This window comes from Anabas testudineus, chromosome 13 (assembly GCF_900324465.2).
Source record: "Anabas testudineus chromosome 13, fAnaTes1.2, whole genome shotgun sequence".
NCBI lineage: Eukaryota > Metazoa > Chordata > Actinopteri > Anabantiformes > Anabantidae > Anabas > Anabas testudineus.
The window spans coordinates 3071763-3091823 of record NC_046622.1 but is presented as its reverse complement, the minus strand read 5'-3'; the positions used below and the strand labels follow the sequence as shown (position 1 = coordinate 3091823).

Genomic DNA, 20061 nt, shown 5'->3' with positions numbered 1-20061 from the left:
GTGTATAATATGTTTAGTGGGGTTCTTAGTCTAAAGAGTCATTGGTTTACACTGTGGAATCACTTTATCATATGAATGAGTCTTTGGATAATTCTCTTTCTGCCTTTTGTAAGAATGTTGGACTTATTATCAGTTGCTTCCCCTCTTTCAATTTAAATTTTTTCATTCCTGGTGTTTCTTTTTTCTTTATAGATTTTATTTATTTTTGTTTATGTTTAAAAATGTAAATCTTGTTTATGTGTTTGTTCTGCTTTAGGAGCTAGAGGAGTCAGAAGCCTGGATCAGGGAGAAGAGCTCCATCCTGGGAGCGCAGGGTTATGGGAAGGACCTGAGCAGTGTGCTGAGGTTACTACAAAAACACAAGACTCTGGCTGGAGAACTGCTGGCTCACCGGTCGCTGCTGCAGGTGTGTGTGCATGTGTTTTTGTCTGTGTGTGGGTGAATGGGCACCTGGCATACCTGCAGTACCCGGAGTCTCTGTCCTCTGAACTTTATGTACTTCTGTCAATATATGCATTAGTGTTAATATATTTCTTTTTGAGCTAGCCTACAAAAACATTTGTGCCTCAGGTTATTTTCAATAGTGCAATAGCATTTTTTGAGACAATAAAAATCTTCCAGTATAGTTTAATTTGTCAGTTTTACAGTTTAAAGCAATCATCATGTATTACTGTTATTTTTTTAAATTGACAAGGCTACACACTAATTTACACAATTTACTCTGGGCTATGTACATGTGCCAAATGCCAGCTATGTCAGGTTCTTGAAGGTGTGTTGTTGAACACTTTGGTCAAATTTTACATGATTCAAGATTCAAAGCGTTTATTGTCACACGCACACTGAGGAAAACTTGTTTCCCTGTATGTGAGTATGAGCGTTTTCTAGCTCATGTCTCACACCCATTTTATGGGTTATTTGATTATAAACCCTCTCCATCCAACTGCTTGCAAATCATTTGCAACATGATCTGCAAATATCAGGCCATGTTTCTAATCAAAAATGTATATTAAAGTTAAAAATGTCATCTAGTATTTCATCTAGTGCAAAATAATTTAGATTCATACTGTTATGCTTCCATACTACCCTGCTCCTCTAGAACACCATAAAGCGAGGAAAGCAGATCCTGAGTGAGAAGAGTTTTGGGACAGTGGGGATCCAGGAGCACATCATGGAGGTGAAGGGCGAGTGGAAGAGACTGGAGGACCAGGCAGCACAGCATCTTGGCCATTTGCAGGAGGCACTGAACTTCTTCCAGTTCTCCACGGAGACGGACGACTTGGTGGCCTGGCTGCAGGATGCTTACCGCCTGGTCTCCAGTGAAGACTTTGGACACGATGAGTACTCTACTCAGTCACTGCTTAAGAAACACAGAGGGGTGAGCGAGGCTGTTGACAAACATCGTCTGCACGTGGTGGCACTTCGCAAACACATGGTGGCACTGCCCCTGCAGTACCATGAACAAGAGGTTAGTAGAAGAAACATTGCAAAAATGTTTACCTTTAAAGATGTAAAGGGTTGTGTTTGTCCTTCTACAGCTTTTTGTTTACCCTGTTTTGTCTTTGCACTCCTTCTGTACTGTCCTCTGTTCTCCTTCCCTTTCCCTGTCCTCTCTACAGGAGGTTCAGGTTCGTATGGTAGAGGTGGAGCAGCTGTATACTGAGGTGGCTGAGGTGGCAGTTCTGAGACAACAGTGGCTTCATGATGCCCTTGCTGTCTACCGCATGTTCAGTGAGGTCAATGCCTGCGAGCTTTGGATTGATGAGAAAGAGCAGTGGCTGGACAAGATGGAGATCCCAGAGAGACTTGAGGACGTGGAGGTGGTGGCGCACAGGTGAGAAAGGTGCAATTTATAAATCATAGCTGAGGAATGATGAACTCTGAACTCTAGCGTCATGTATTTTGTTGTAGATTTGAGAGTCTGGACCAGGAAATGAACAGCCTGATGGGAAGGATCCTGGATGTTAATCAGATAGTTCAGCAGCTCCTGGATGGTGGACATCCATCTTCTACAGAAGTCAGAGGTTGTCAGGACCACCTCAACTCCAGGTATCTGAAAACCAATATTTTTTAATGTTTGTGACATTACTAATCACATTAACAATCCCAGCAGCTGCAAAACCTCTGTTCCTTTTTACTCATGGGAGGGGGAGGGAGAATGTATGCACGTATGAGAGAGAGGTAAATCAAATCTTGTTGGGTTATAATTCTTACCATTTTTGTAGCTGCCTTCTGACAAAAACCTCATCTTGTCAGTTTCTGTCTCAGTCCCGATGCTGAGACATAAATGTAAAGTACCAGCGTGTATCTCTGTTGCACCAGTCTTTCTGTCTCTTTAGCTTCTGTATTTATCTACAGTAATGTCCAGCCAGGTTGACCCAGCAATGTGATTGGCTTATTTACCTGCCTCTGTCATTTTACTGACCACTGTTTTGGCTGACAGCAGCGTCCATGGCTGCAGGGTATCCGTGAGTCTTGTGACCCTGGCACATAGTACTGGTCTCAAGGAGACCATCTGTGCTGGCTGACTCAGTCAAGTTAAGGCCAGCTGAGAGCCTGTGTCCCAGAAATAAAAACAAATATACAATCACCTTTTCTGGTATTAGTTATAAAATTCAGTTTTTAGTTTTAGCATCCTAACTACATGATATATTTGATATAGATACCACAAACAAAGTGTGGTTTATTCTATTCGGCACAGAGTAAGTACCTTTCTGCATTAATTTGTCATAAAATGTGACAAAATAACAAATATAATGACAATCTACAGATGGAGACACTTTGGAGAACACACAACACTACATCTGGCATACAGAGATTATTATTTAATTTCAAGGGTTCACATAATTTTTTCACTAACACTATGAGGTTTTTATGGTTGCTCTTAATAAAGACACGACCAGAACAGAATATTGTTTGTTTTATTATTTTAGGTACATTATATGTGTTAATACTTTTGACTTGGATGAAGATCAGATCACATTTTATGACAAATTAATGCAGAAAACCACGAAATTCTAAAAGGTTCACATACTTTTTCTTGCTTCTGTACATTCCATTTAACTTCATGACTCACAATAATACATTGTTACTTGAATACTTCCATTGCGAAGCAGATAGTCCTATAACCTACTGAGTTTTATCTACTGCAGAGTCACACTTTTTGCAGCTCAGTCAATTTTATCCTTTGTTTTTTTATTTTCTACTTTTGAAATAGCTTTTAGTGGAGGTCTGCTCCCATTTCCTAATTAAATTAGTACTCAAATGGTAATTAACCATACATAAGTTAACAACATTTAACAGTTAATAACATTTTAGACAATAATCAAACAACTACTGAGGTTGGCTCCAACATTTTTTTTGTTACTACAATATTACTACTGTAATAGTTATTTATATAATCCTTTATAATTCATTATTCTGTGTGTAAACTGAGTTTGGGTTCCACACAACCTTGTATAAAAAGGATACACATGTCATGTATTATTGTGGAGCAGCGAACCCCTTCACTCACACCAACACCAGCCACTGCTGGTCTCATTGATAAGACTTTAGCATGTCTGAGGTCAGTATCACTGAGCTGTTTTCCGTCCTGCCTGCTGAGCATTCTTTCTGCCTTTCAGCACCTCTGCTATTATCTCATTACAGTCACAATGATCTGTGTGTGTGCAACTGTGCATGTGTGTGTTTCTTGGCCTTATGGTTGGGTATTGAGACCCGCTGGTCTGGAGCACATTTAGGAAAACATATTGTGGTAAGCAGACACAAGCTGGGCTGAAACCACAGCACAACAGAGGCCAAACTGAATCAACTGTTAACAATATAAATGTATTTATTAATTTTTTTTAATGTGTTTAATTATGGTGCAGCTTCACATGAACAGTATCTTCAACTTAAGAAACTTAAAATATATAGAAAATGCCAGAGTTGTTTTGAATGATTGTGAATGATCTACTGTAGCTAAAACATCACAACTGATTACACTATGGCACATTTCTCCCTCACAGTACCAAACTCTTTGTCCTGTCTTGTCTCCACCTTGTACCAGGTGGAACAGCATTGTGGAGCTAGTTGAGCAGAAGAAAGATCAGCTGGAATCGATGTTACGCCTGCAGAACTACCTGCTGGAGTGTGCTGAGATCAAGTCCCAGGTCCAGGACAAGAGGAAAGCCATCGATGCCACCCAGTACATGGGCAGCGATCTTGGAGGAGTCCTGGCTCTGCAGAGACGCCTTTCCACCATGGAAGGAGCCCTGTCTGTCCTGGAGCCCAAACTGGTGCATCTTCAGGTAGGAAATTATGGGAAGATATGTGAAAATACAAGGTGTTACCGGGTATATACAAATCTGTTAAGATAATTTCTATCACAATAAATAAATACATTTACATTGACATGATATTTTGTCAGTTTGGTGTGTTTTCAGCTTGTTATTACTGCTAATGTTTATTATGTGGTTATTACAAACACAAATAATAAATAATCCTGTTTCTCTTCGGTGACGTAGGAGGAGGCAGAGCATCTGGCCACTGCTCACCCGAGTCGGGCCATGGAGGTTCTCATGCAGTTTGATGGCATCAGTGTGGAGTGGGAGGAGCTGAAACGGACGCTGCAGGGCTGTGAGGACTCTCTGATGGTGGCCAGCAGGCTGCAAAGCTTCATACAGGTACACAGAGATAGTTCATACACCAGAGCAAAATTCATTGGCCCACATTGTATCTGCTGCATGCTGAGCAACATGCTAACTGGTTTCTCCATCCTGCCAGGATCTGGACTCGTTCCTCACCTGGTTGGTCCAGACGCAGACGGCTGCTGCCTCCGATCAGCTGCCCAATGACTTGGAAGAAGCCGAGAAACTCATCAACAAGCATGCTGCCTTGAAGGAGGAGATCGGACGGTGGGTTAATCAACAACATGACTTAACTTTCTTGAATGTGATCTTTCTAAAAGGTCCTAAAATGCATCAACCTCTGGCATTGTCCATGCAGGTATGAAGAGGACTACGAGCGCTTACAGGCCATGAATGAGCTGCTGGAGTCTGAGGAGGCCCCTCTCCCTCAGGCCGCCCTACAGCAGTGGCTCCAGAAGCTTGACGTTGGCTGGAATAAACTGCTGGAGATGTGGGAGAGCAGGAGAGAGGTCCTGGTACAGGCTCACATTTTCCATCTGTTCCTGCGAGATGTTAAACAGGCTGAGTCCTTTCTTAACAACCAGGTAAGGCACACAAAAAAAGATTCAGCCGTTAGTCAGAGTTACAAAGGGAGAACCAAGGGCATAATTTAGCTGCTATAACTAATGAGTCAAAATTCTGATGTCATTCCAGCTTCTATTTTTTCGACATGTTTCTCATAAAAGACATACACGTAGTTTTGAATAGTAAGAGAGATTCAAGTGATAAGGGTTCCTTTTTTGAACAATTATCTTCTACAAAAGAAACATTTTAATACAACAATGAACATTAGGGCCCAATTGAACCATTGCTCTTGTATTATATTATGTTATCTACGTGTACCACATAAATTAAGTACAATACTGTATATGTAGACTCACCACATTGTCAAAGGTCACTCATGTCTCAATTATAGACAAAATAAAAACATAAATATACAAAATGAAATTAAGCTCAAATGAGAATCACATTTTTTTAAATAACAAAAGCAACAAAAGATAATGTGCATTTTAAATAGTCATGTCTTTAAAATGTCAGGGCCTTTTCTTTATTAGACCATGAATTTACATACAAATTTAATAGAGAAGGGAAGTAAGGGAAAGGATGAATTCTTCCTATGTCATAGAACAGATAAACTAAATAAAGTAACCTTCTTCAAAGCCCCATGTAAGAAAACTTTTATGAGGATAAAACTTGCTCTGCTTTTGTGTTTTAGTCATGTGAAAATGATGCCACATGGACTAATCTTTTAATATTCTCCTCTCTTAGTATTCAGGAGATGTTTTTTTAATCTGAGAGCAAAATAAAACATCCTGGTGTCTGCAGGAACACGTCCTCTCTAAGCAGGCTTAATGGTGCCTTCCGACTGCAGCACAGCTTCACAGAGGGACTGGGTGTGGTTGGCTGGCTATGCTGAGAGAAAAGAAGTGTGTGTGTGTGTGTGTGTGTGTGTGTGTGTGTGTGTGTGTGTGTGTGTGGTCAGCAGGTGTCTTTCTGCAGACTGTCTATGTGTTATGTGATATTAGAGCAAAAGCTGATGAGGCAGCAGCTTCTAGTAACTCTAGATCTACAATGTGACTTCATGATTAAGTGTAGGAAGAGGAATTGTTGGCTGCTGTCCTGTCAAATCTGTGTGTGTGTGTGTGTGTGTATGTGTGTTACAGTAACAGTGCCCATTATGATGTTATTTTAGGCTTGTGTAAATCATTGTTGATTGGTATTGGATGTTTCTGTCCATGATTCATAGGTTTCTGTTGTACAAGCAAATATTGTGTTTCAGTCTCATGACATAAGAAAGGTTTTAATGGATCAGCAAAGTAATTTAAATGCAGTTTTTAAAATAATGACCTATCTCTTCTTCACATTACTGTATGATTACAAGCTAGAGAATTAAAGGATCGATCCACACAGACAGAAATTACAGAAAGCAAGAACTTGTAGAATCTTTCTGTATCTTTTAAACTAGATTTAGACATTGTCAGTACTTTTATATTAGCTGAATAATAATTATTCATTTTGTTTTTAATGTATGAACATATCCCTTAAGTGTATTGTAAGTATTTTTAGGTTTACAGACAACAACCACAATGAAATGCACAAAGGTCTGTTTGTCTAGTCTGAAATGTCACAGGCTGAACTGACCCTGCCTCCTGTGTGTATGTGTGTGAGTGTGTATGTTAGCCTTTGTGTTAGCTTGAATCTGTGTCTCTGCTTATTAGCCTGGGGGTAGATTTAGAGAGAAAAGCATTTCTTCTTTAATAAGTATCAAATACATTCCAGGCCGTAGATCTCGCTCTGCCTCTCCCTGTTGTTTCTGTCTAAAATTAAATGTATGTTCTGTATCCAGAGGCTTTTTCTATTTATCATGGTTTGTTTGTTTGTTTGAGTAGTTTTGTTTCAGATTGCTGCTTCACATGGTCAGAATCAAAAAGTGATTGTTTTTAGTATCGTTGAAGTTAGTGGAAGTGGAGCAGACCGAACCTAAAGATAATCGTGTCCATTCTCCTGATCTTTCTATGTATTTTGGACTTTTTTACCTCTTTTTGTTCTTGATTTGTGAAATCACCTCGCTGCTCTGCTCTTCATCCTCCAGGAGTCGGCCCTCGCTCACGTGGAGCTGCCCACCACAGTGGAAACAGTCGAAGCTGCCATAAAAAAACATAAGGACTTCACCACCACCATGGAACTAAACCTGCACCGGATCAAAGCTGTGATCGAGGCTGGAGAGAGTCTGATCAGCCAGAACAACATCTACTCTGAACGCATCAGGGAGCGCATCGACACTCTCGCCAACAGGTTGCAAATACATACATAAAATAAAATGAGACAACTCAGATTAAAGCCTAGATTAAGTTAAGGCCAAAAACTTGACAAAGAAGACCTCTTTTTTTATGACGTTTTTTTATGCTTAAGTCTATTTTAATGCTGGATGTAACAATGAAGCATAATTTATGCTCAGGTGTTAAGTAGTATTACTGTAGATATTTCCAGTTAAGGTAAAACTCCTGTGTCAATGCACTGAATTTGGTTCAGTTCAACTTGAAGTGCGGCACCAAGCGCAGTCCTGAGTGTGCATTTTACTTTACGCTGATTATACAGCAGCTATAGAAACCCAGCACAACAGTAATAAAAAGAATAATAACAGCTGAACAGTCTGAAGTGAAGGGACTCACAAGTTTGAATGGAACAAAAAACAGAGAACAGAGCCTCGTCTGTTGAGTTCAGAACTGACACCTCACCATGAAATCTGTGTGATAGCTGAGGTGTGTATGTGTGTGTGTGTGTGTGTGTGTGTGTGTGTGTGTATTGAGTGGGGGTAGGGTTTTTTGTATATGTGTTCTCACAGTAATATGGTCAGCCATATGGTTTTTTAGATTTAATTTACATGAATTACTCTGTGGACGTATATTTCTCTTCATATATCTTGTGTATGTACGTTTCTCTGTCTAATGGCTACTGCAACACCAGAATTTAAATAAATATCTGTCTGTCTGTCTGTCTGTGAAAGATTCAAACTCCAAATTCCTAAATAGGGTTATAATTGTTTTTTTATTATTGTAATGTGAAACTAAAAATTCAGTTTTCTACTCTCTCAGGGGAAACCAGAACAGAGAGCTGGCCCAGCAGTGGCTGGAAAGACTGAACGACCAGTGGGAGCTTCAGAGGTTTCTCCAGGACTGTCATGAGGTAAGAAACCAAAAGACAGGTTTTACTGGTTGAATACCTTTGTACATACGATGGACTGATGACGAGGTGAATTAAATAGATATAAGAGCATTTCACATGAATGATGATCTGTTTTTGGTTTTTGTTCTAAGTAGTGACAGTGGAGGATCAGAGAACTGTTTTAGAACCTATTTTACTGCATCAGAGATAAAACTCGTATACATTAGTCTGTTTGTTGTAAGCTATTGTTGTTGTGATCCACACCTCATGCGTGTCTATTTGGGGTCGGTCATCTCTGCTCACTGCTGCAGTTTTGGCTCAATCAACCTGCACAGTCACAGGCTTCTTTCTGGGCCAAAGCCTTGTTTCAGCAACTTTCTCTCTTTGGCTTACATGAATAATTCAGCAGCACAGCTCTTCATCACTAATTCAAAGGAGAGAAGAGTGTATCTCAGCGTGTACACAAGTGTGCATGTGCATGTACAGTATATGTGTCGGTCTACTCATGTGATATGTGTCTAAAATACAGTATGCATGAGTCCTCCTCCAATGGCGTGTGTGTGTGTGTTATTTAAAGTGGGTGAGTGACACTGCATCAGTCTGTAAAACCTGAGCTGGCCGAGTGTGTTCATCATCCTTATGTATATTTGTACACTCAGCAATATACAGTATACAAAATGATCACATTTACAGATTAGTTCATAAAGATATGTTAGGACTTATTTAAAGATGTTGGCAGAGTTACAGTAGTTGTAGTAATAGTAGTAATACATCCCATAGATGCAGCTGCTCCTTTAAAAGTATAACCTTTTACTCCATACAGTACAGTAGATGGCATCAAAGTGCAAGTGTTCAGTTACCGAACATCCCTGCATCCCTACAGGAATGGACAGTGTTCAGAACATTCTGGGTTAATGTTGTAGGAATAATCTTGTTTAATAATTCTTTTGAGTCTAAACCTGTGTGTGTTGGTGGGTAGAGCTTAAATACCATGTGTCAGAGTGTATTCTCAGTTGTAAGGGTTGGTATGGTTTCCAGGATTATTTTAAGATGCATGAAATCACTTAAATGTCCTGACACAAAGAAATGTGAAAGCTGTGGTAGAGCCGTGATCAAGTAAACATAAATTCTTTGTGAGACTCATCTAAACCACTGATTTGCCTAAATGAAGTGTTTGTTATTTACATCTACTGTACAACATGTTGTTTTTGTACAGTCAATGATGCTGAACTGTAATTGTTTCAGTTTTAATATTATTTTTTTAAGCACTTTACAGTGAGTTTTAGAGAGGCAGACCTATAATGTGAAGATAGCCTGTCATTGTTGTTTTTAATGTCTTTGACAAAATTTATAAAAACTTAACAACAAAAAACAATAAAGAAGAAGAAGAGAGAAGAAGAAACACCTTTATTTGTCATTTGTCACATTTTACATGTTACAGATGAAATTTGTCCTCTGCATTTAACCCATCCCCCTGGGGGAAGCAGTGGGCAGCTACAGCGCCCGGGGAGTAGTAGTTCACCCTGTTACCCGCACTCACCTCTGTGCCGTTCAGGAAAAGAGCAAGTGTGCAAAAGCTGGATGTTACACACACTGTCTCTGTACAATATAGTAAATGTAAAGTTTCATCTTCTTGGTCATACAGTATCTATAGTGAACTAATATTGTTTTGTGAACTACGGCCTGGCCTTTCTGTTGTTGAGGGTGAAGTGTACCAGAGATTTGCATCTTGGGGTGAATCAGCACTGAACTGGTGAACAAAGATGCAATATTCTAGAAATCACAGATTTGGAACGACCAACTTCTCTTGCTATGGCTAATAGGGTCATTCCTACGGCTTTCATCTGGACAACAGTCACTTTAAAACGGCTCACTATCTTGCAAAATCAGTGAAAACTGGAAAATTTAGATGCCAGTAAAATAGAGTTTGTCACATAATTAAGGAAATTAGCACCAGGTGCTAAATTAACATCAATAACTGGGAGGTATCTGAAAGTGTCCTGTAATTTTAATCAGTGTTCTTTTTCAAATATTTCATTTAAGTTTTTTATACTCTGCTTCAAAATATATGGAACTACTGAAATATGCTCCTGTTTAGATCATTTCAAGTAGGACTAAGCAGTGACCTTGATATTTAGAAACTGTAGGTTGTTCTCCAATTTTGATCTTTGTCATTTTTAGCTTACTGCGCAGTCATTTGTATGTTACTTCAACATACAAATTATTTTCTGTCCACAAATTGCTATATAATGGCATAGATATAGTTGGTTTGGTTTGGTTAGATGTGTATTGTTAGACTAAATCTGAGAGATCATTGTGATGATGAACTCTGATGACGTGACTTCCCTTCTTACGTCATACGCCATAATTCTCCTTCTCCTTCCACCCATTCATCCTCATTCATTCTCTTCGTCTCCCCTCTAGCCCGCAATAAACGGTCCCTGCCTCCTCCTCTTCTACCCTCATTCAATTTATTTACAATCTCATGGGGGACATCTGACTGTGACCCTGCGTGACCTCTGCAGTTATGAGACCTGTGTGTATGTGAGTCTGTGTATTCATGCACGTGTTCGCTTACGTGTCAGTTTGCACACACTCTGTATGCATAGTCTTATTAGCCAGCATGTGCACAGTCTGCACCACATGTAATTATGTGTGCTGATGGCTTTTTAAGTCATAACATCAGAATGACATTCAACCCAAGCCCCTTAAAGAAAAGAGGGGTAGTAAATCTGTTAAACTACAAATACCTCATTCAAATAAATCAGTGCTCTGTCCAGTCCACTACTACCTGGCCTTCACTTCCCTGTATCAGCACTACATTTTTGTTTCTGTTTCTATTCTACTGTCCAAACCTCTCTCTCTCTCTCTCTCTCTCTCTTTGCTTTACCACTGCAGCACAGTCAGGCAAACTGGAGACAGAGCGTACAGCTGCCTGGGACTGCTGCAGAAAGGAGGAGAGAGATGGCAGAGTAGGGTGTTGTATGTAGTGCAGAATGGGAAGAATATAAAACAAAAGCAGCTTTAGAGGAACGTGAGCATGGCCGTTAGCGGAGACCACCGTGATTCAATCTATTAAAGCTGAAAAAAAAAACTCTTGTTCTGTTTTTCAGTGTTTCCTTCCCCTCACACTCATTCATCCTCCTGCTTTGACACCATTTAAAGCCCACCTTCCCCCTCTGCCTCCGTCAGCTCAGCATCATTAGCCATGACCGGTGAGGCTGGAGGCGCTGCCTGCACCCCCCACCACCACCGCCAAAATCCCATTCCCAGTGTTTCACTCCTCCCTCTCCTCTCCTCCTCATCTGCTCCATCTCTCTTCCAACCAATCCGCTCGCTCACACGCCTGCTTGCTGAAGGTGTGAGGCAGGGGAGGGGTGCCCATGCACCGGCTTGGCTTCCTGCCATTTTATTGTTTTAGGCGAAGAGGATTTTTTGCTCCTTCTTCTCCTCCTCTCAGTCATCCTCATTCTAGCTCTCTCGCTCATTACAGATCCACCCCCACCCCACCTCTCTCTCAGAGTTGTCCATACAGCGCCTGCTCGGCACCACAGCAAGGAGAGAGAGGAGCGAGGGGAGCGCAGACTCAGTCTCCAGTCTGTCTCTTCAGCCTCCAGTATTGTTGTTATTTACCCTCCTGCCTGGGGTTTTCCACTCAGCGAACCTTTTGCTTCACTGGATTGTGTTTCACTCTCCAGAAGGCACATCTCTTTCTGTTCCATTCCTTCCTCTTCTCTGTTTCCACCTGGCTCTGCGGTGAAAAGCGCCTTTGCATGTGTGTGACGGCAGAACAGCGAGGATGCAGATACCAGCGGCTGCCTGCAGCTGCCACAACTGTGTGGGCTCTTCCTGTTAAACGCCGTCGGTAAACGAGTTATTCGCTGTGCAGAAGGGTTAGGAAAGAAGGGTGTATGTGCAGGTGAAAATGCTGTGTGCAGGTGTGAGGATGTTGCGGATGGACAGATGAGTGTGCTGATGCTGACCTGAATATGTTGGTGATGCTGGCAGAGCAGGCGTGAGGTGGCTCCTCAGTGTTTGCCTCACACTGACACTGTCGTCTTGAACAAAATTTGCAGATTTTACCCTTTGATTCAGAGTGGAGGTGTGTCTGTGTTGGGGGGCTGTTTACTGTGTAGGTGTTGATGCTGTGGGCACTGATCTGTTGTGTGTACATGTGAATTCCTGCCGCCATGCTTGTTGCTACATGTGTGTCTGCCTACATGTGCCTACTGTGCGTCATTAAATATTCATGTCTGCGTGTTTGACCTTGTATTTCCCAAAGTATACAGCACATGCTTGTGTGTTTATCTATACACTTTATCTTACCTTTTTATTATAACTTTTTCACATTATAGAAGCTAATGAAAACTTTACATGTGTGAATTATGATCATTTGAATTTGTAGTTAAACTAGTTTCTCTTATGAAATGGACACAATTTCAGCATGCATCTACTTTTTAATCCCTTAGTATATAATATAAGAACATTTTAGCTGAATTCCACCTATCTTCACATTTTCCTTCCTAATTGATTCAAGTATAAAGTAGATATGTATTTCCGCAGTATTATTGTAAAGCAAAGACATTTTTATGTGACGTGTCAAATCTACTTCTGGATCTAAAACAAATTAATTGGTGAAGAGTTCAAAACAGAAAAAATTGGTGCTTTCTGGATTTTTTCCTTGTATATTTTCTTTAAAATCCTGTAAATAGCAAACAGGGAAACTGCTATGTGTCGTAATACAATCCTTTGCCACTTCTATGTCGTACATCCCACTGGAAAAACTATGGAACAGCTGAAAAGTTGATCATCAAACTTACAAACGTGGGAAAAACATGTTAATATTTAAACATTTTCATATTTATTAGAGAATTCTCAGAGTGCAGGTACCTATAGGTCCATACAACACCAATAGTTCTTTACAGTAATTATACTTGTCCGATATTGAAACCTCTCTCTCTCTCTTTTATTCTCTCCCTGGCTCTCTCGCCCAGCTGGGTGACTGGGTGTGTGAGAAGATGCTGATGGCGAGGGACAGCAGTCGAGACGAGACCCAGAAGCTTCATAAGAAATGGCTGAAGCACCAGGCCTTCATGGCCGAGTTGGACCAGAACAAAGAATGGCTGGACAAAATTGAAAAGGTGAGTGCTGCTGGTCGAGTTTCTTGTTGTTGAGATGGTGTGTTTCTTCTCTGGCTTGAAACAGGGTCATTCTGCTGTTGACTCAGTTTTAGGACCTTTGGCTTCTTGAGATGGGAAATGCTGTTTGTTGCAAACAGTATTAAAGTGCTGAATACCAGGTGGCTGGTATGAAACACATTATAGTAGATTTGCATTTATGAGTGTCTGAGGTTAAGTATACCCATCAAGTGTTTACACAGTTTTGTCCACCATCAATAAGTAAGAAAGAATCTTAATCTATTTTCAACTGGGTCTACACTTTAAAAAGCACTTGAATGTCTTAATAATGTTGCTACTGTACAGTCAATAGGAGCTAGCGTACTGTGCTAATGGTTAGCAACAGAAAACAATGTAAAGAGAGCTTAGACATCATTAAGTTGCAGCGTTTGAGTTCCTCACAACTTATTTTATATTCAGCAGTTAGTCCTTATTATAAACTCTAAAGGGACAAAGTGTAACACAGCCTGTGGCAAAGGACGAAAAAAATGACGGAGGGGTTTTATATAGAAAAGGGAACGCTGTAACCTCCGCTGCTCTGTGTCCTGATAGGATCTGTTTCATATTAAGGGGATTTATACAGCACATCAGCCTCGCGTCTAGAGCTGCAGTCGACACAGACGTAATAGGGTTAGCCAGTGCTTCCCCAGCTGCACGCCCGGGTTTCACTGGGTTGACTTTGGACTGTTGTATTCACACCTCCAACTGGCTGCTGTGACGTGAATATGGATGTCTGAAATCTTTACTGGTCAGTGGAGCTGTACTTCAGTGCCACATTTCCTCAGGCTGTCTCTGTTTCGTTACTGATTTTTGTTCCTATTTTAAACTGAAGTTACTCTGAGTGTTCTGTGTGTGTGGCTGTGTTTGGCCTGTGAGAGACAGTGAAGGTGATAATTGAGCTACAGATGGTGTTAGATGTTGCTAGTTACTAGTTTGCTCCCTATCTATTAAACGTTAAGAACACAAACGGCTTTTTTGAGAAGTTAATAATCGAGAATTTTGTGTCTACAATTAGATAAGTTCAGATTTGTCCTGGCTGGCAGGACTTGTAGGCTACATCTTTTCTTCATTTTAAAGCTAAGCTCTGCCTGTGACTATCCTTCAGACCTGCTGATGGTGTTTCACAGTTAGTGGGCAGGATTCAGTAGTCTCACTCCTGCTGCCTGATACGAGTGCAAATTTAGATATTGTGTGATGGCCCTTCAGAGTACTCTGAGTAATAGTGAGCAGCTGAGTTTTGACAGGACACATGGACGCGGATGGACCCATATGGGCTGTTGTAGAAAACCAAATCTGTGACAGTTTAGCTTGCATGCTGCAGTTCTATCTGATAGGTTGTGTGGTATAAACAAGTCTTATCCATACATCTGTTCTAAAGAAAGTCAAAGAACTCCTTAGACACCACACTGACACTACGTTTATTATCATAAAGCTTTCACTGACATTATGCTACTAATTGAAACATTCATTATCACTAAACCAGAAACTCTCATCATACTGTTACTGTGGTGGTGCACACAGTAGATTTGACTGTGGCATAATGGCTCAGTCTTCTGCAGTCTCATTCTGGGCAGGGCTGAAACCAAACTCCCCCGGTGGGAACAGAGTGAACAGAGCCAAGGCACAACACTGTGTTATGTGTACACATACTGCACTGCATGATGATCTTTGACATGGTTGAGAACAGAAGTGAAATGATTAGTTTAAAGACACAACATTAATAAGCAGCTATTTTTGTAGTTGAATAGACTTTTATCAAACAAAAACTCACCTCGCTTTGATGTTTACAGCTTCTTAAATCAGAGTATTTGCAGTTGAATGTTCTAAATTATAGTAAACTAAATATGTTTAAAAAGAAACCTTGTGATTGCTTTTTGCAGTGTGTGATTTCAACTGTTTTGTGTTTTTAAGACCAAACAATTAATAATCGTAAGAATAATTAGTAATAACTAGTTATTATTTTGTTTGGGGAGTCAATGGGTAGGGTACATTCTGACCAGCTCAACAGTAAATACATATAAGTAGCCTAAGCCTTTAAATGTTCATGTTTAAGGTTGAACTTGATGCAGTAGACCACAAAGAATGTGTTTAGTGTAGATCAACAACCATCCGTCCTATAATGATTTGGAATAAAAATAATTATTATTACTAGTTATTAACATATATGAGGACAAGCATTGTTTGCACAACCACAAATAATTAATTTTTCACAATAAAACAGCCGTTATTGGATATTTTCTGATAAAATGATCTTAGTAAGTTTAAAGTAAACCAGCTACAGTGAAGTATTGTGTGTAATGTGTAGAAATCAGCTGACTGCAGTGACGCACAACTACAGTGATAAGATGTAGATTAAGCAGCACTCGTCCACCTGAGAGCACCAATGTTTCTATTATAGATTCATAGGTCGTGTGGAGATTAAATGTGATTGTATGAAATTGTATGAAAATAGACAAAAACAATGAATTTCTAATTTCGATTTACACGGTTACAGCGATTTTAATTTACTTACTTTGGTCGTCTCACAATGTTTTCTGTAAGAGTTCTGCACACCTTCAGAAATATCAGATGTCGTTTTGATGTATAAAGGAGTCCATTGTAGTTTTTACGCCCACAAGCTGAAGTATCACAATACTGCTAAGTGCATTTCTTTGTTTTCATCTTCAGATGAAAGGTTGTAATTTGGCTGACAGTGAAAACGAATAACACACAACACTTGTCACATTCACACTAGTCAAACATTACTGAAATCTTAACATATTCTCACCTTTTAATGGGTTTCCATCTTTTTTATTTTACAAATTTTATTTTAGTGAACAGTGAACATCTGACTTAAAATGTCACTATTTCTGTCTTCACAGTGAATACAGAAGCTCTGCAGTATTTCTCCTCTGCTGCTTGTATCATTTACAGTGACAGTATAAACCAAGAATATTACAAACAAACATTATTTAAACATTATTTCCGAAATGCGAGTTCAGTTCCACTTCCTTTCTCAGACAGGCTGGACATTAGAAAACCAGGTGGAAGGAGGCCAGTCCTCCAGAAGCAAAGGTGTCTCACCCTGAGTGTTCAATGAGTACTTCTCCACATCTCTATGCAGGTAGATGACTGACTGTAAAGAATAAGAATAATTTAATATAAGACAGCGGGAGACTCTCCCTCATCATTTCTTGAGGGAGCTGGTCAGTAATCAGTTTTTTCATTGTCCATGTTAAAATTAGAATTAGGTGCTGGATAGGTTAGGGATTATATTTTACCAATGGGCTCATAAGTACAGAAGTACAAACGTGTATTGGTGTGTGTCCAGCTCTAGTGGTCCCAGCTCGTGCTCTTCAGTAGCAGACTGTAGTCACACCAGGCTGTCGAGCTGTTGGCAGATAGACAGAGTTTCGCTTCCGAAGTCGTATGTGGTAGCCATGTTCACCCAATACGCCTGCTCCGTGGCCGTCGCTTAGCAACTTACAGTTTTTTGCAAGATAACATTGGTAGGATTTGGCATTTTCTCATGGCAGCACTCACGAGAATTTGTACACATTGCTGACTAGTGTTAGAAAGATGGTTGTGTCCTTTTGCACGGGGCTGTAGCCGAGGTCCTAATATGAACTGGATTTGTACAAAGCATCAACAAAATCACAGAGTGGGAGTTTGTGTTAAGTAACTCCTGAAGTAAATTAGGGTTATTTTAGAGTACGTCCTGTTCAAACACTATATTTTGTGTCCTGGTTGTGTCTTTCTATTTATGTCCTATGAGATTCTCCAGTCTATTTATATAATCGGGTAAGAAACCCTCTCTGCTGTGAAGGACTCTGTGAGCCACACTGCCTGTTTTTAGGGTATCATCAGCCATCTGTGAGTACATATGTACCTGTATAACAGATACACAGGAAACAACACACAAGCTTTTAGAGAGGAACTCAATAACTGCACAAACAAGGTACCTGGTCTGTTCATCTTTAAATATGCCAGAGAATCATTGGTAGCTACACAGGCACGTATATTTTTACTAGTTAGCTATTCTCCATTTCTTGCTTCTCGGTGAAAGCATAATTTACATCAAGGACTTTTAAAAGTGTTTGCCTCCCCCTTTTCCTCATCAGCAGCCTCTTAAACCCAGGGTCCAGCTCTCCTGAGACTCTAGCTAACCAAAGACCCAGCTACCAAACACCAGAGTTTGTCAATACCAGGGTGCGCATTTGTTTTCATGTTCAAACTATTGATTGTTTACTGTGGAACCAAAATAACTGAAACAAGACAACGGAAAGACAAAGGAATATTTTCTGCTTTTGAAGACTGAAAAAATAACTCAGCAGGAACCTCTGGTGTGAACATGTCTGTTCTTAACTTACAAGAAATTAGAGAGAAATTGTTGCATTCATCAGTTTTCTTGTATAGAATTCACAAATGGTCCAGACCTGTTACACCTGTCATGAACAGTCCTTCTTCACAGGGGGAAGATAGAATTACAGCAGCTTTAGCTAAATTAATTTGGAGTTTAAGAGCGATACAGAAATGGTTTTACAGTAATTAAAGCGTACAGCTTAGGCCATAAACATAATGCTTTAAAGTATTATGTTCAGCATATTGTCATCATCATGGTTTGACAGTTTATAAGATTTCAGAAGTTTTATTGGCATATTTTAGTGTAACAGCTTCTACATTTGAGTAGTTAAATGGGAAAATTCTTTTTTAGCATTTACAGCCTGAGCTTTTCCTACTTGAACAGAAGTGATCTGATGACACCTCCCTGACAGATGTACTATTAACATTTTCTAATTGTTCTTATGTTAAGTTCTTTGAAAATCTAGATTTTTACTCTCATTTGACATTTTTGTGAACGAAACGTTGCCACAAATGAAGAGGAACATGCTGCCTTATATCATCATGATAATGATCAAATCTTGTGGATGTGCATAAGAACAGCTGGTGCTAATCAGTCTAAAACAAGTGATTTATGACTTTATGTTTGTGCTGTTATGAGAGTCAGACGTGGAACCCTTGGATTGATTTGTGAAAATTAGGTGATAGCAACCTGCAGACTGGACAAATGTTTATGTCGAGCTATTTGTTGTTGCACTGTGTCCAAAAAGAGAGATGTTACAGTACAGGGTGTAGAACAATTTGTCATGTTTAGCAGAAGTTTAAAACTCTGGAAGCAGATAAGATAATAATCCTTGTATCATATATTTGAAAACCAATCTGTAAAAGTCACATGTTCTTTAGCTAAAAGAGGTAAAAGATTTCTAAGAATATTGCAACTATTATGGTCCCAAGGTCACTTGCTTCTTAGTATTAGTAAACTGTGTGCACTTGAGCTAAACACCATCAAGTGCATCTGTGCTTGTCAGTTGTGTGTTCACACATTTGTGATGGGGATGTAATTATATGGAGGAATAAAAGGACATCAAGAATAAAACAGTTCTCCTCCCTCAGCGTGTTGGTGAGTGTGTGAGATGAGGAACACGCCAGATGAGGACACGGTTTCTGGGTGATTATGTTGCATCATGTGTGCTGTGTCCATCTGTGGTGACGTCAGACATCTGGCAGTAGCTGGAGCGACGTGTCTCCTCTTTCCTGTGGATGTGGCGGTTGCCAGGCAACAGCTGTCCAATCCCCTCTCATTTCTCCTTGTCTTTCCTGCTCTCTTCTTACAGCTCAAGTGTGAAGGTCATTCCTCCTTCCCCTCCTCTCCCCTCCTCGTGCTCGCTCAATCTTAGTCCTCTCCACTTTAGTCAGAGAACAGGAAACACATCAACATTTAGCAGGAAGTGATGTAAGGCTTAGACCAAATGTGCACAGAAAGCTGCTTCAGACTGTTGAGGCAGAGCCTATAATAATAGTTGATAATGTGGAGTAGTGTAGGGGGGCCAACTCTAATAAGCTGAGGTTTGCAGTGTTCTGAATGTGTAATGCAATGTTTAATCAATACGTACTGCTCTGATGCTGCAGGATGACTGGGCTTCCTTAGACCAGATAATCAAATCTGAACATACAATACTTGGCTAACATCTCAAAGCTTTGAATAAATTAATGACCAGAGTAATAATAAACACTCAAAAAACAACAATTACTTTCATTCTTTATACTCTGACTTCTTATGGAACCACTTGTGCAGGTTTCTTGTTTCCAACTCAACATAGAACCCGAGTTTTTTTATTTCAGAGTTAAAGTCTATGAGTCAAGAATCTGCACGCTTTTAGTAATTGTGTTGTGGAAAGATATGTCTCGTCATTTCGTAACGTCTGTAAAGTAACAGCTATGATTTGACTGAATAGAAGCTGCTGGCTCCTACAGGTAGTTTGCTTCAGTTGCACCAGTTTGTGTTTGTGTGATTATGTGGCGTGTGCAGTGAAAACACGTTCTTCCCCATGCAGTTGTTTGTCTAATCCCAGGGGGCGTCACATTCCTGTCCACTCTCTCCCTTTATGTTTGATAATGAATTGTCTTCATTAACACATTATTCTTCTTAGCACAGCTTAAGTTTGACTTTGTCGGGCTTAACTCGGCTACTTTAATTAAAATTTTAAACCTCTTGTCACTGAACAACACTGAGA

At 40.0% G+C, this 20061-nt stretch overlaps 1 protein-coding gene across 3 annotated transcripts in view; it reads left to right on the top strand.

Moving 5' to 3' along the window:
* LOC113174199 (spectrin beta chain, non-erythrocytic 4) overlaps positions 1 to 20061 on the top strand; it is a 61959-nt gene that overhangs the window by 19360 nt on the left and 22538 nt on the right. Inside the window, exons 15-25 of one of the 3 annotated variants that reach the window (XM_026377995.1) lie at positions 257 to 406; positions 1097 to 1465; positions 1617 to 1831; positions 1909 to 2046; positions 4046 to 4286; positions 4503 to 4661; positions 4762 to 4892; positions 4984 to 5209; positions 7258 to 7460; positions 8261 to 8351; positions 13325 to 13471. In XM_026377995.1, coding sequence (XP_026233780.1) covers positions 257 to 406; positions 1097 to 1465; positions 1617 to 1831; positions 1909 to 2046; positions 4046 to 4286; positions 4503 to 4661; positions 4762 to 4892; positions 4984 to 5209; positions 7258 to 7460; positions 8261 to 8351; positions 13325 to 13471 — 2070 coding nt within the window. Of the gene's footprint in view, positions 1 to 256; positions 407 to 1096; positions 1466 to 1616; positions 1832 to 1908; positions 2047 to 4045; positions 4287 to 4502; positions 4662 to 4761; positions 4893 to 4983; positions 5210 to 7257; positions 7461 to 8260; positions 8352 to 11990; positions 12196 to 13324; positions 13472 to 20061 lie in introns of those variants that run through there. The other 2 variants (XM_026377986.1, XM_026377979.1) reach the window with 2 other exon arrangements.